Below are 16,812 nucleotides of genomic sequence, written 5' to 3'. Positions count from 1 at the left end.
ATGTATCGTGCCCACTCCCTGGCCGATCCTGGCAATACGACCGCAGAAACCTACCCACCTCCTGGTTCATTCTCTCCACCTGCCCATTACTCTCGGGGTGATAACCGGAGGTCAGGCTGACAGAGACCCCAAGCGTTCCATGAACGCTCTCCATACCCGAGACGTGAATTGGGGGCCCCGATCAGAAACGATGTCCTCCGGCACCCCGTAGTGCCGAAAGACATGGGTAAATAATGCCTCCGCAGTCTGCAGGGCTGTAGGGATACCGGGCAACGGGAGGAGACGGCAGGACTTAGAAAACCGATCCACAATCACTAGAACCGCGGTGTTCCCCTGAGACGGCGGAAGATCGGTCAGGAAATCTATGGACAGATGTGACCATGGCCGCTGTGGAACGGGGGAGGGGTTGTAGCTTCCTCTAGGAAGGTGCCTAGGAGCCTTACTCTGAGCGCACACTGAGCAAGAGGAGACATAACCCTTAACGTCCTTAACCAACGTAGGCCACCAATACCTCCCTGAAGGCTCCCCACTGTCCTGGTCACCCCAGGGTGACCCGAGGAGGGTAGGACGTGAGCCCACCGAATCAGCTTGTCCCGAACATCAAGCGGCACGTACCTTCGCCCGCTGGACACTGAGGAGGCGCGGGTTCAGCCCGTAACGCCCGCTCGATGTCCGAGTCCACCTCCCATACCACTGGGGCTACCAGCTTAGAGGCGGGAAGGATGGGAGTAGGTTCGGTGGACCCATCCTCGGTGTCGTAAAGGCGGGACAGTGCGTCAGCCTTCACGTTCTGGGAGCCCGGTCTATAAGACAAAGTAAACCGGAACCGGGTGAAGAATATGGCCCACCTTGCCTGACGTGGGTTAAGTCTCCTTGCAGCCCGAATATACTCCAGATTCTGGTGGTCGGTCCAGATGAGAAAAGGGTGCTTAGCCCCCTCAAGCCAGTGTCTCCACACCTTCAGAGCTCTAACCACCGCTAGCAACTCCCGGTCCAACCACATCATAGTTACGCTCCGCTGGGCTGAGCTTCCTTGAGAAGAAAGCGCAGGGGCGGAGTTTTGGTGGCGTACCCGAGCGCTGTGATAGCACGGCACCCACCCCAGCCTCGGACGCGTCCACCTCCACTATGAATGCTAGAGAGGGATCCGGATGCGCCAACACGGGCGCATCAGTGAACAGCGCCTTCAACTTGTTGAATGCTCTGTCCGCCTGTGCTGACCACTGCAATCGCACCGGGCCCCCCAGCAGTGAGGTAATGGGAGCCGCTATCTGGCCAAAACCCCGGATAAACCTCCGGTAGTAGTTGGCAAACCCAAAAACCGCTGCACCTCCTTTACCGTGGTTGGAGTCGGCCAATTACGCACGGCCCTAATGCGGTCACCCTCCATCACCACCCCCGAGGTGGAAATGCGATATCCCAGAAAAGAGACGGCTCGTTTAGAGAACACGCATTTCTCAGCCTTGACGTATAGGTCATGCTCCAGCAGTCTACCAAGCACTTTGCGCACCAGAGACACATGCGCGGTGTGAGTGGCCGAGCAGATCAGAATGTCATCGATATAAACAACCACTCCTGCCCGCACAGGTCCCTGAGAATCTCGTCTACAAAGGATTGGAAAACGGCTGGAGCATTCTTTAACCCATACGGCATGACGAGGTACTCATAGTGGCCGGATGTAGTACTAAATGCGGTTTTCCACTCGTCTCCTTCCGAATACGCACCAGACTATACGCGCTCCTGAGATCCAGTTTTGTGAAGAACTGCGCTCCGTGGGGACGATTCCACCGCCGTAGCGATGAGAGGTAGAGGGTAACTATACCCCACTGTGATGGCGTTTAGACCTCTATAATCGATACACGGACGCAAACCTCCCTCCTTTTTCCTCACAAAAAGAAACTCGAGGAGACGGGTGAAATGGAGGGCCGAATGTGCCCCTGTCCCAGCGACTCCGTGACATATGTCTCCATTGCCAACGTCTCCTCCTGGGACAGCGGGTACACGTGACACTTGGGAAGCGCAGCGTCTACCTGGAGATCTATCGTACAATCCCTTCCCGGTCGATAAGGTGGTAATTTAGTCGCTTTCACTTTACTGAAAGCGATTGCCAAATCGGCATACTCGGGGAATGCACACCGTGGAACCCTGGTCTGGACTCTCCACCGACGTGGCACCGATGGAAACTCCCAAACACCTTCCAGAACACTCCTCTGACCACCCCTGGAGAACCCCTGTCTCCACGAAATTTTAGGATTGTGCCGGGCCAGCCAGGGAGTCCCCAGCACCACTGGAAACGCAGGCGAATCAATAATAAAAAAACTGATACGCTCCCTATGATTCCCCTGCGTCACCATGTCCAGTGGGACCGTGGTCTCCCCCGACCATCCCTGACCCTAATGGCCGGCTATCTAGGGAGTGCACGGGAAAGGAGAATCTATCGGCACCAGCGGAACCCCTAACTTAAGGGCGAGTCCGCGATCCATAAAGTTCCCAGCTGCGCCTGAATCGACTAGCGCCCTATGCTGGGAAGAGGGAAAAAAGTGAAGGAAAGAGATTAAGACAAACATATGGCCAACAAGGGATTCTGGGTGAGTCTGATGCTGACTCACCTGGGGTGACCGAGAAGCGTTCCGCCTGCCATCTCTACTCCCAGACGGACCCCCAGCACCGATCAGACGTGTGTCCTCTCCGACCACAGTTGGTGCAGGAAGGCCTCCTCCGGTACCCCTCGGCGCAGCCCTCCCAACTCCATCGGAATGGGAGCGGAGGGGCTGGGTGGTGGAACGCACAGGACCCTCTCTGAACGCCCGCGGGCAGCCAGCAGATTGTCCAGTCGAATGGACATGTCAATCAGCTGATCCAGTGACAGAGTGGTGTTCCGACACGCTAACTCCCGGCGGACGCCCTCTCGGAGACTACACCTGTAGTGGTCCATAAGGGCCCTGTCGTTCCACCCAGATCCGGCTGCCAAGGTCCGGAACTCCAGCGCGTAATCCTGGGCGCTCCTCCTCTCCTGCCTGAGATGAAAAGTCGTTCTCCCACCGCTCGGCCGTCTAGAGGGTGATCAAACACGGCACGGAAGCGCAGGAAAACTCTGGGTAGTGCTCCCGCTGAGTCTGGGCCATTCCAGACTGCGTTCGCCCACTCCAGAGCACGACCCGTGAGGCAGGAGATGAGGACACTCACCCTCTCCGCTCCTGAGGGAGTGGGTCTAACGGTGGCCAGGTATAGCTCCAGCTGAAGCAGAAACCCTGGCAACCCGCCGCCGCTCCATCATAAGCCCTCGGTAGCGTCAGACGGAGGGTGCTGGAGTCGAGTGATGGGGAGTCCGGAGCCGGGGTGCCGAAGGTGGAGAGAGGAGACCACTCCTCTCCCATCGGTCCATTCTCTCCATCACTTGATCCATCGCGGGATCCGATCCGATGGAGAACGGTGGTGTGGTGGAGAACCCGTTCCTCCATCGATGGGAGAGGGTTGGCTGCTGCTCCTGCTGACTCCATTCAATTTGATTTAGGTGCGGGATTCTGTAATGCTTCAGGTGTCGTAGGTGTGTGGAGTCAAACGCAGGAGACAGTGAGTGCAAAGCTGTGCGTCTTTAATAGCACCAACGCACCACAGGGTGCTCACAGTAACGGCCCCAAACACAGGGAATGAGAATGTACAACGGAAAAGTAACGACCAGGCACTAACACGTACCTCTACAACAGAGCCGAAGGTTACACTGAAATAATCCCGCACAACAACCAGGCGGGCCGGCTGTCTAATAAAGACAAACTAATTAACTAATTACACATGAACAGGTGCTACCACTAAACATACAAGGAGGAGAGGAAAACAATCAGTGGCAGCTAATAGGCCGGTGATGACGACCGCCGAGCGCCACCCGCCCGGGAAGGGGAAACACCCTCGGTCGGACTCGTGACAGTAGAGCCAACGACAGTTAATAGAGACAATATAATGTAGAGCCAACGACAGTTAATAGAGACAATATACTGTAGAGCCAACGACAGTTAATAGAGACAATATAATGTAGAGCCAACGACAGTTAATAGAGACAATATAATGTAGAGCCAACGACAGTTAATAGAGACAATATAATGTAGAGCCAACGACAGTTAATAGAGCAATATACTGTAGAGCCAACGACAGTTAATAGAGCAATATACTGTAGAGCCAACGACAGTTAATAGAGACAATATAATGTAGAGCCAACGACAGTTAATAGAGCAATATACTGTAGAGCCAACGACAGTTAATAGAGACAATATAATGTAGAGCCAACGACAGTTAATAGAGCAATATACTGTAGAGCCAACGACAGTTAATAGAGCAATATACTGTAGAGCCAACGACAGTTAATAGAGACAATATAATGTAGAGCCAACGACAGTTAATAGAGCAATATACTGTAGAGCCAACGACAGTTAATAGAGACAATATACTGTAGAGCCAACGACAGTTAATAGAGACAATATAATGTAGAGCCAACGACAGTTAATAGAGACAATATACTGTAGAGCCAACGACAGTTAATAGAGACAATATAATGTAGAGCCAACGACAGTTAATAGAGACAATATAATGTAGAGCCAACGACAGTTAATAGAGACAATATACAATATAATGTAGAGCCAACGACAGTTAATAGAGACAATATACTGTAGAGCCAACGACAGTTAATAGAGACAATATACTGTAGAGCCAGCGACAGTTAATAGAGACAATATAATGTAGAGCCAACGACAGTTAATAGAGACAATATACTGTAGAGCCAGACGTTAATACAATATACTGTTAATTAATAGAGACAATATAGACAACGACAGTTATACAATGTAGAGCCAACGACAGTTAATAGAGCAATATACTGTAGAGCCAACGACAGTTAATAGAGACAATATACTGTAGAGCCAACGACAGTTAATAGAGACCATATCGAGGCGAATGACTTGAGATACAGTCATACATTGTTATACACTGTTATTTAAGCTCTCACACAAAGCTCCCTTTCATGATTATGCCAAACTATGACTAATATGGACAAATCTTAACTCAGGATTCCCCTTTTAGTGAACATCATGTGGTACAGTTGTCAGTCAATGCATCGAAGCTAATAAGTATTTATTATGTGTTAATTAATTGTTAATAATAACCATCTTCCTCCTCACACAGCTTCCAGAGCCGCTGTTGACCTTTGACCTGTACAATGACTTCATCGGGGTGGGCAAGGAGATCCAGCGTCTCAGTGAGAGGGAGGCGGCAGCAGAGACTCCTGGGATAGTGAATGACCTCACATATAACCTGAGAGACCTGCTGGAGAGACTGCCCCCATACCGCTACTACACACTGCAGCATATGATGCGTCACCTTCACAGGTACTACACACTGCAGCATATGATGTCTCACCTTCACAGGTACTACGCTACTACACAGTGCAACATATGGTGCGTCACCTTCACAGGTACTACACTACTACACAGTGCAACATATGATGCGTCACCTTCACAGGTACTACTCTATTATACAGTGCAGCACCATGCTCCCACCTATTCGGGACATCTATTCGAAACGATGCCCGAGGAAGGCCTGCAGCATCATCAAGGACCCCACACACCCCAGCCACGAGCTGTTCACTCCCTTACCGTCGGGCAGACAGTATCGGAGCATGAGGTCTGATACCAACAGGCTCCGAGACAGTTTCTATCCTCAAGCCATCAGACTGCTGAACACTTGAACTGGACTGACCACCTGATCTGATTCTCCACACCTTAGCACACATGCACTCACACATGCACTCACACATGCACGCCCACACAGACATACACACATGCACCCACACACACACACACAGTACATTCATGCTACACACGCATCACAACTGCTGCTTACCAGGCTCTTATTATGATTTATTAATATTGCACAATCCCCCCTTCCCCGAAACACGTGTAAATATGGACTGTAAATTGTGCCTTCCTGTATTATTTATATATATATATATATATAATATATTATTATTATTACTCCCCTTTTTCATCGCTGCAACTCCCCCAACGGGCTCGGGAGGCGAAGGTCGAGTCATACGTCCTCCAAAACATGACCCGCCAAACCTCACTTCTTGACACCTGACCGCTGACCTGGAGGCCAGCTGCACCAATGTGTCGGAGGAAACACTGTTCACCTGACGCCCGAGGTCAACCTGCAGACATCCGCCCCCCACAAGGAGTCGCTAGAGTGCGATGAGCCAAGTAAAGCACCCTTGGCCAAACCCTCCCCTAACCCGAAACAACGCTGGGCCAATTATGCTCTGCCTTATGGGACTCCCAACCATGGCTGGTTGTGATACGGGATCGAACCCGGGTCTGTGGTGACACCTCTAGCACTGCGATGCAGTGCCTTGGACCGCTGCGCCACTCGGGAGGCCCTGTCTTATTTTATTTTACTGAGCCATTTACTAAATGTTCCTATATTTCTTATTTCTTATTGTTGTTGCATTGTCGAGAAGGAACCTGAAGGAAGCATTTCGTTGGATGGTGTATACCATGTGTATCCCGCACCGGAACGTGCAACATGATGCGTCACCTACACAGATACTACCGCACACTGTGGCACATGATGCGTCACCTACACAGATACTACTGCACACTGTGGCACATGATGCGTCACCTACACAGATACTACTGCACACTGCGGCACATGATGCGTCACCTACACAGATACTACTGCACACTGCGGCACATGATGCGTCACCTACACAGATACTACTGCACACTGCGGCACATGATGCGTCACCTACACAGATACTACTGCGCACTGCGGCACATGATGCGTCACCTACACAGATACTACTGCACACTGCGGCACATGATGCGTCACCTACACAGATACTACCGCGCACTGCGGCACATGATGCGTCACCTACACAGATACTACTGCACACTGCGGCACATGATGCGTCACCTACACAGATACTACTGCACACTGCGGCACATGATGCGTCACCTACACAGATACTACCGCGCACTGCGGCACATGATGCGTCACCTACACAGATACTACTGCACACTGCGGCACATGATGCGTCACCTACACAGATACTACTGCACACTGCGGCACATGATGCGTCACCTACACAGATACTACTGCACACTGCGGCACATGATGCGTCACCTACACAGATACTACTGCACACTGCGGCACATGATGCGTCACCTACACAGATACTACTGCGCACTGCGGCACATGATGCGTCACCTACACAGATACTACTGCACACTGCGGCACATGATGCGTCACCTACACAGATACTACCGCACACTGCGGCACATGATGCGTCACCTACACAGATACTACCGCGCACTGCGGCACATGATGCGTCACCTACACAGATACTACCGCACACTGCGGCACATGATGCATCACCTACACAGATACTACCGCGCACTGCGGCACATGATGCGTCACCTACACAGATACTACCGCGCACTGCGGCACATGATGCGTCACCTACACAGATACTACTGCGCACTGCGGCACATGATGCGTCACCTACACAGATACTACTGCGCACTGCGGCACATGATGCGTCACCTACACAGATACTACTGCGCACTGCGGCACATGATGCGTCACCTACACAGATACTACTGCGCACTGCGGCACATGATGCGTCACCTACACAGATACTACTGCGCACTGCGGCACATGATGCGTCACCTACACAGATACTACTGCGCACTGCGGCACATGATGCGTCACCTACACAGATACTACTGCACACTGCGGCACATGATGCGTCACCTACACAGATACTACTACGCACTGCGGCACATGATGCGTCACCTACACAGATACTACCGCGCACTGCGGCACATGATGTGTCACCTACACAGATACTACTGCACACTGCGGCACCTGATGCGTCACCTACACAGATACTACTGCACACTGCGGCACATGATGCGTCACCTACACAGATACTACTGCGCACTGCGGCACATGATGCGTCACCTACACAGATACTACTGCACACTGCGGCACATGATGCGTCACCTACACAGATACTACTGCACACTGCGGCACATGATGCGTCACCTACACAGATACTACTGCACACTGCGGCACATGATGCGTCACCTACACAGATACTACCGCACACTGCGGCACATGATGCGTCACCTACACAGATACTACCGCACACTGCGGCACATGATGCGTCACCTACACAGATACTACCGCACACTGCGGCACATGATGCGTCACCTACACAGATACTACTGCGCACTGCGGCACATGATGCGTCACCTACACAGATACTACTGCGCACTGCGGTACATGATGCGTCACCTACACAGATACTACTACGCACTGCGGCACATGATGCGTCACCTACACAGATACTACTGCACACTGCGGCACATGATGCGTCACCTACACAGATACTACTGCACACTGCGGCACAATTAGCAAACCTGGTTGTTGTGGAGATGTCTCAGTGAACCATGCTCATAGACTTGTGTTAGCTCCTCAAAGTTATGCCTCGGCTTCAGCTCACTGGGTAAACAGATTATTGTGGCGTGCAGCAGAGCGGTCGGTCACATGGTCATATGAGGGGTGCTGGGCCCTCCAGATTGCATTTTTTTGGCCATACTCTATCCTCTCTCTTCTTCACTGATTTCACATTCTCTCTCTCTCTCTCCACAGAGTATCAGAGAACTACGAGGAGAACAAGATGTCTCCCAGTAACCTGGGCATCGTGTTTGGTCCGACCCTGCTGCGCCCGCTGGTGTCTGTAGACGTGTCCATGGTGGCCCTACTGGAGACCACCTACCAAGCCCTACTGGTGGAGTTTCTCATCACACACCACCAACACATCTTTGATGCTCCACCTCCCGCCCCCACCACCCCCCTCCCTGACACCCCTCCCCGGGCGATGTGTTCAGGGGGGGGCAAGAAGACTGTTACTGGGGTTGACCCTGGGTCCCAGGACCCCCCCACTAGAGGAGCCTCGTCCAAAGAACGCCCCCGTTCCCTAGAGGTAAGGGACACACTGAGGGGGGATTCCATCGTGTCAGACAAGCTCAATCAAGTGCAGCTTAAGTGTTTGAATCCAAACATACCATTTGAACCCAGGTCTGGTCAACAGATGGGTTAACCCTCAGCTGATAGATAAATATATACTTTTCAAATACTTTTCATAGACCCACTATACTGAAGTACATTTAAATACAGATTTTCTCCGATGTTTTTTAAATGGTTTGAATAGGAGGGCAATGTTAACCTCAATCAAACACTTAATTTTGAATCTGAGGCCTCTTGATCACATATCTGGCAGCTGTAGGTTAGTCAGCCAGTGATTGGTCCTCTAAGTCTAAGTAACACTGAGACGGCTCATGATGCCCTACAGTCAGACCTGGGTTAAAATACTATTAGAAATGATTTCAAATACTTTCGCCGGGCTACTACGCGGCGCAATAGTTCCAATGGAATAGTCACCAAACTGTAAACCCAGCCCATCTGGCACCCCAGGAAGGCTAGAGCAACTACTCAAAGTATTTGACAGATTTCAAATAGTATTTGAACCCAAGTCTGCCTCAAAGCCAGGGTTCACGGATTTCAGCCTCAGCCTGCTGCCTTGAGCTGCTTTCTTTCCTGTTGCTTCTGTTACCTGTTGTTGTGTCAAAGGGGTAATCTGGGATTCAAACAACAACAAGAGGTCACTCCAGTCACTTTTTTTGGTAAACAGCTGAGGGACGGGGTTGAAGAAATGTAACTAACGAGACACTTATAAGGAATATTATTCAAGAGTCAATGGCTATATCATTAATTCAAATAAAAAATCCCAAAACAGATGTATTAATCCCAGATTGCCCCTTTAATGCTCCTGGCTCACCATGCTGTGGCCAACCCGGAAGGGATTATGTGCTTTTTTTGTGAGGCTTAACACAATGCAACATTGTGGTGTGTGTGTGTGTGTCTCTGTGTGTCTATGCTACCTCTGACTGGACTCTGATCTGACCCTTCCTTTCCTGACCAGATCTACCCCGGCTGGATCTCAATACTGTCCAATGGCTTCTTCTGTGAAATATAGTAAATGAGTGTCAAATTATTCCTGTTCTCCTTCCTATATTGTCAAATGACTTCCTTTCCTTTCTTCTCTCCTTCGTTACCACTGATAGGCCAAAGGACTGGATAATGTGTAAACTGCAGGATTCATGGGTAGGAAAGGACATGAGGAAGCAAGTTAAAGTTATTGAGACACAGCCCTAGCATGGGCATTCTTGGCCACTAAATACACAACACTGACCACTGGGAAATACTGGGAGGGTGTGGGGGGTGGAAGAGAAGGTTAGTGCCCTGCCCTTTGCTTATTTTTTTACCTGAAAAACAGAACTAGGAGAACAAGTGACCAGGCAACTTGATTTTCTCCAATAAGTTTTTTATATTTTTTATCCATGTTATATGTATAGGCTAATCAACATCCACAATTTACCTGGCAATCTCTCTGTAACCCACTGGGGTTCACTTTCTAGACCTAGAAATATAGTATTTATCTCGCTACAGTGTTCCATTCCCAACACTTCCTACCCCAAAAATCTGGTATCTATTCTCCAAAACTCAGAGTTTGTGTCATTTCAACAGACTCGTACAATCAAGAGAGACTCGAGCGAGGGTTATATATCTGACAAGTCGTCGTCCAATGAGGCAGTGGACCAGCTCAGCCCTGAAGCCAGTGAGAGAGCAGGTAGGCGGGATGTACTGTAGTATCAGAGGAATGGTTGGTTGGATTAATGGGTATTGTAGGTACACAGGTGGGCTAGAGGACTTTGCTGTTCTTATCTGATCTGTCATTTCCTTACAGAACCTTTCTCTGCTGCACATCAGATCGTTTGTCTGCTCGCTGCGCACTGTTTTTGTCATGTTATAGCGCCCTCTGCTGACTTCATTGTAGGCATTTTCTTCTTTCTTTTGCCAATATTCAACAGCCTCTCAAAAGCTAGCCCTAAACTCACACAACATGTTATGATAGAAAGAGACAGAGTATTTACTTTGCTAAGCTAAAGGTGAAGTACAGTGGTTAATCTGTGTTTCTCTGGCTTGTCTTGTTGTCGCATATCCTCCCCCCTCTCCTTCCTTTCCTCCCCCTTGCTTCCCCAGTCGTGGCTGTGAGGGGGGCATCAACAGAGGCTGCTGCTCTGGGTGATCTGGTAGGGGGTCCAGAGCCAGCTGACTCTCCCTCCGTGGGGACCCAGCCACGGAGCCACTTCAACAGGCAGCCTGTCAAATACCAGCGCCAGCCCACCCCGGGTCTCCGCCGCTCTGCGGGCACTACCAGGGCTGGGCTGCTCGGGGAAGAGGAGGATGAGGAGGAGGATGAAGAGGAGGAGAGGAAGAGAAACCAACTAAGGAGCGCAGACAGCAGCCGTAGCCCCTCCCCAGAACCTGAACCTGTTAGCCAGAGAAGGAGAAGCCTTCGATTGGAGCTTCCCCCCGAGACAACCGCCTACCACCTGCTCAGCCAGGCTGGAGGCCACGCCCCAGAGAGCCAGACGGAAAGAGAGAAGACACGCCCATATGAGGTTCCACAGGGCAGGCTGCGGGCAAGGACAGTGGTAGTAGAAGCATCAGTAGCTGAAACAACAGCAGTAGCGGCAGGAGCCAATCCGACGCCAAGCACCGGTGCTCAGGAGGCGGGGCTTAGGAGTTGGTCTGCCACATTGTCTCAGCTGAACGTGAACCAGTCCAATAACAGGCAGGGGTGGGTGGGTGAGAGGCGGAGACTGAGCGGAGAGGAGGGTCTGAGTGGCCCGGCCCGGAAGATCTTGTCAGGGCTGAAGCTCAGACGTAGCCACTCAGGACTTCAGCAACACTTTGTCTGAGGAGGAGGAAGGTTGGAACTTGGAACCATAGAATTAGAATCACATTTGAGAATGGACATTAGCCATTCAAGTCAACGTTCCATAGACTGACAGGATTCTATTTCTATGGTTAAACCCATAGAAGGGATGAATTGTATTGTGTCACGTCAAGTGTTTTTTACAAATACAGTGAAAAATGACATACACTTATGATTACTCGAGAATACTCATAAATACAGAACATACTAACATACCTACTCATTCAAGGGTTTTTCTTTATTTCTACTATTTTCTACATTGTAGAATAATAGTGAAGACATCAAAACTATGAAATAACACATGTAGAATCATGTAGTAACCAAAAAACGGTTAAACAAATCTAAATAGATTTTATATTTGAAATTCCGCGAAGTATCCACCCTTTGCCTTGATGACAGCTTTGCACACTCTTGGAGTTCACTCAACCAGTTTCATGAGGAATGCACCTGTAATGCATTTAAATTAACAGGTGTGCCTTGTTAAAAGTTAATTTGTGGAATTTCTTTCCTTCTTAATGCGTTTGAGCCAATCAGTTGGCAAGGAAGGGGTGGTATACAGAAGATAGCCCTATTTGGTAAAAGACCATATTATGGCAAGAACAGCTCAAATAAGCAAAGAGAAACGACCGTCCATTACACATACTTTAAGACATGAAGGTCAGTCAATTCGAAACATTTCAAGAACTTTTAAAGTTTTTTTCAAGTGCAGTCGCAAAAGTCGTGTAGACCGCCACAGGAAAGGAAGACTCGGAGTTACCTCTGCTGCAAAGGATAAATTCATTAGAGTTCACTGCACCTCTGATTGCAGCCCCAAAAAATACTTCACAGAGTTCAAGTAACAGACACATCTCAACATCAACTGTTCAGAGGAGACTGCATGAATCAGGCCTTCATGGTCGAATTGCTGAAATAGAAACCACTACTAAAGGACACCAATAAGAAAAAGAGACTTGCTTGTGCCAAGAAATACAAGCAATGGACATTAGACCAGTGTGAATCTGTCCTTTGGTCTGATTAGTCCAAATTTGAGATATTTGTTTCCAACTGCTGTGTCTTTGTGAGATGCAGAATAGGTGAACGGATGATCTCCGCATGTGTGGTTCCCACAGTGAAGCATGGAGGTGGAGGTGATGGTGTCTTCACTATTATTCTACAATGTAGAAAATAGTCAAAAATAAAGAAAAACCCTGGAATGAGTACTTGTGTCAACTTTTGACTGGTACTGTAACTCATCACAGTTATGCACGTAGATATATATAAATGAAAAGCTCACCAAAGGGCCTACTCACACACTGTCCATACGCACTGTCTATATACACAGACACACATAGCCAAATCTAGACTTTAAATAATGAAGCCCTATACTGTATGTATAATTTGCATCAACATCCGTTGTAATGCTATCGTCAGGACTTCCGTGACAATTCCAGTCATGCACACACTACACCGTGTGTGTCTTCAATAGAAACCAAACTGAACCAAATGGGGAGGGACCTACCTGAATATGTCCAATAGAAACTCTGGTAGCACTTTATAGCAACTCCACGTAATAAAGCATTTGTAATGGATTAGTAAATAGTTTATTCATTTTTTTTTCTTAATCAATTCTCCATTCATAAGATGTTTAATATAGGTCATTGAAGCCATTTGAAGAATCATTAGTTACGTCGTTTTGCGTGGCCCTCGTGTAAATGGTGTGCAATTTACACTTTAGAAGTACTTTATAAATGTTCTGACTGACCAGTGTAATTTCTCACAAAAAGATGGACATGCCATTGGTAGTCAGACGGTCCAGCTGTACCTGATGCTCCTTAATTAAGGTCTGAAACATACAGTGTCAATGGTAAAAGAACAAGTACACAACACAGGATGTTTAAAGGGGTCAATACAGACTTTTTCATCTCAATATCAAATAATTTCTGGGTAACAATTAAGTACCTCACTGTGATTGTTTTCAATTCAAATGGTCAAGGAGATTCTTAGCAATCAGCAATTTCTCAAGCAAGAATTTTGCTCATGGTCTGAGTGGGGAGGGGAAAACATAAAAACTAGCTGATATTGGCAGAGAATTTTGGAAGCTCTTATACTAAAAGGGCATTGTCATAATTTTCACAATTTCACTGAATTATTCCAATCTCATATTGTGGAAATATATATAAAACACGTGAAAATCTAGTGTTTGACTGGAGTGGGCCTTTAAATTAAGGAAATATATCAAACATTTTATTCACGAAAACTGTTGTAGGAAGAGGTGTAATGTAGAGGTCTGCACCAGACTGATTTATTCATCCAGCTCCTGCCTGCACCCGCTCTCGCCCACACCAGCAGTTTTTCATACCGCTGCTGGCTTTCTGTCCGACTCCCACCCGCTACTGTAAGAACTGGTCCCGAACCCAACTGCAGTCCCGCAATGTTCTTTTATGCTTATGTGGCCCAGCTCACTCCACCCTGTATCGCACAGGAATGCAGCCCTCTATTGTAACGTGAATGTTTTGCTAATCTTGTCAACCTCACAAACGCAAACCAGTCATACAACTGGGAGATGTAGCCTACACACAACAGCTGGCCAGATCGGTTGTTCTCTCTTATTCATTCATGACTACTGATAGGCCTATGTGATTGAGGTAGATATGTTCCATGTATGATTTGCAGATAGAAATGTGACATGTAGAACTTTTAAATCCTTCCAGTCTTTTAACCACACACTATTTTCAAACGGCTTTGTTTTTTTGGCGACACTTTTACTGGGCCTTTAAAATGTAGTCACTCTTTAAACATAATGGGATAGTTCAGCTAAATTATGAATTCAGATATTTGTTTCCCTACCTCGCAAGCTGTATATTGACTGACTGCTCCACGCGTTGGTTTTGGTATAAATGTCACTGCCAAGAAACGCTAATGATAGCATTTTCAGACGAAAAAACGTTGTTCTAGTCAGCATAGAATGTGTCTGAAGTTACATATCGCACTATTATTACAACAGTGTGACTGTTTCGGAATAAAATGTTCAATATATTTAAAAAATCATCTGTATTGTGTGCTTATTGTTTGTTTAACCATTGATATGTTCTAGGGGCCATTTTGAGACCTGCAGCAGGTACTGCTAGAATGTCTACCAATGAATGGCATGTCCATCTTTTAATGAGAAATTACACTGGTCACTCAAAGCGTTTATAAAGTATAAATAGCCCACACTTTAGATCACGCCACGCAAAAATACTTAACTAATGATTAGACAATGGTTTATACGGACCTATATTAAAATTGTATGAATGAGTAATGACTAATAAATGATGCATGAGCTATTTTACTAATCCATTATAAATGCTCTATTACATGGATTTATTATAAAGTAATACCGACACATGTTTCCATTGTGAAACGTTTTGCTACTGTACGGTGTGCACTAATGAATACACACTATATCTCTAACAAGCCAGGATTGGGCCGGAAACCAATAGCCAGCTCTGGTATAGAAGGGACTCCATTAACCTAAATATAGCAGGAGAAGCACTGTAATAACCTCTTTAAGGAGAAGTCCACGTGTTTCATCCCAAATGGCACTCTATTCCCAGTAGTACACTACTGTTGACCAGTGAGGGACGGTAAGGATTTGGAACTAGGGTTCCGTTTAGAACATATTTCCACTGTAACCCCTTTAGCGAGGAAGCACACTCTCTCCTGAGTTCAGGCGAACTAGTTTCTATGGGGGGGTCATTTTTTTGTAAAGTTAATCTGGACTGCTCTGAAATATTTGTAACTGTAACTATGAACTGCTCTGAATATTTGGATAGAGTTAGAGTTTCTGGGGGGAAAGTATGCTCTATGCAGCAGCGCACACAAAGACGAAGGCTAGATAAGACTGCCCACTTACGGTCACAGGGCTGGACAATACATCGCTGTCTTTACTATAACCTTATCCTCTTGACGAATTCTGTAAAAAGTCCCCCTCCAGTTCTGACACGAGTGTTTCCTGCACTGTTCGCTATTCCCTTAATAACGTGAATGCCAAGACTTCCACTGTAAGCAAACGGTCGATACATGTGCGATTTTTCTATTAGGGTTTTATAGGAAGCTCATCGGAATGCTGTAAGATTTCTATTAATAAACACATATTATTATATAAAGATGTACTTACATTGAGCTTCCCTTGTATTCCATGTTCCATTTTAACTTCTAACTACAACTGTTTCCATATTTGGATCCATTTGATATGAATTCCAGTCAGATTAATTGCTGTATGGACTTTGTACGAATGCATTTCATAGAATTGCTGGTGACTGACTTTACCATCATGTAAGAACAGTAGGCTGGCTGTAGGCATCTCGCCTCCACCTCTCTTGCCACACGGTGGCAGTAGAATTCACCGCATGAAAAGTGTTTGGTTTTTTGTTTTTGTTTTACAAACGGGGGCAAACGTTAAACCAAACGCTTATTATTTCTAGCAAGTAGGACAACATTTGTTTCTAATTGTTTAGTTAGGTGCATGTTTTGTCTCATCCACACATAATCCATCAAACCCTTTCACTTTAAACATGTAGGTTGGTCATGCATACAGTAGGGCCTAGTCCAGTGGTTCCCAAACTCGGTCCTCGGGACCCCGAGGGGTGCACGTTTTTTTTTTTTTTTGCCTTAACACTAGCTTGACGATTAGTTGATTAGTTGATTATTTGAATTAGCTGTGCAGGGGTCCCGATGACCAAGTTTGTGAAACCGTGGCCTAGTCATTGTTCAATAGGCCTAACTATCAAAATAGTTCGATGTCATCTCAACAGTTGAGAATACGGGTATAGCCAAGGAGGATAAGGTTTGAAATAAATACATACAAATCTCATAAAAGTTCCTATAATGCAGCAGCACACTTTCATAAGATGATGTGTAAACTGGGCGTTGATGGTCAATGGCTTACTTTTTTCTAC

The 16,812-nt window shown here is 47.4% G+C and overlaps 1 protein-coding gene and 1 long non-coding RNA gene across 4 annotated transcripts in view; one reads left to right on the top strand and one right to left on the bottom strand.

Moving 5' to 3' along the window:
* LOC118384351 (GEM-interacting protein) overlaps positions 1 to 16,030 on the top strand; it is a 54,082-nt gene extending 38,052 nt beyond the window's left edge. For 2 of the 3 annotated variants that reach the window (XM_035770799.2, XM_035770800.2), the window contains 4 exons: positions 5,173 to 5,375; positions 8,701 to 9,034; positions 10,639 to 10,741; positions 11,155 to 16,030. In XM_035770799.2, the coding sequence (XP_035626692.1) occupies positions 5,173 to 5,375; positions 8,701 to 9,034; positions 10,639 to 10,741; positions 11,155 to 11,876 (1,362 nt within the window). In that variant the 3' untranslated portion in view covers positions 11,877 to 16,030. The remainder of the gene's footprint in view (positions 1 to 5,172; positions 5,376 to 8,700; positions 9,035 to 10,638; positions 10,742 to 11,154) is intronic. The other variant, XM_035770801.2, reaches the window with a different exon arrangement.
* Positions 1 to 16,812, bottom strand: part of LOC118384358 (uncharacterized) — a 43,744-nt gene that overhangs the window by 26,604 nt on the left and 328 nt on the right. The window lies entirely within an intron of this gene.

This window comes from Oncorhynchus keta, chromosome 5, assembly GCF_023373465.1.
Source record: "Oncorhynchus keta strain PuntledgeMale-10-30-2019 chromosome 5, Oket_V2, whole genome shotgun sequence".
Taxonomy (NCBI): Eukaryota; Metazoa; Chordata; class Actinopteri; order Salmoniformes; family Salmonidae; genus Oncorhynchus; species Oncorhynchus keta.
Note: the sequence above shows the minus strand (reverse complement) of the source record. Positions and strands in the feature narration are given on the sequence as shown.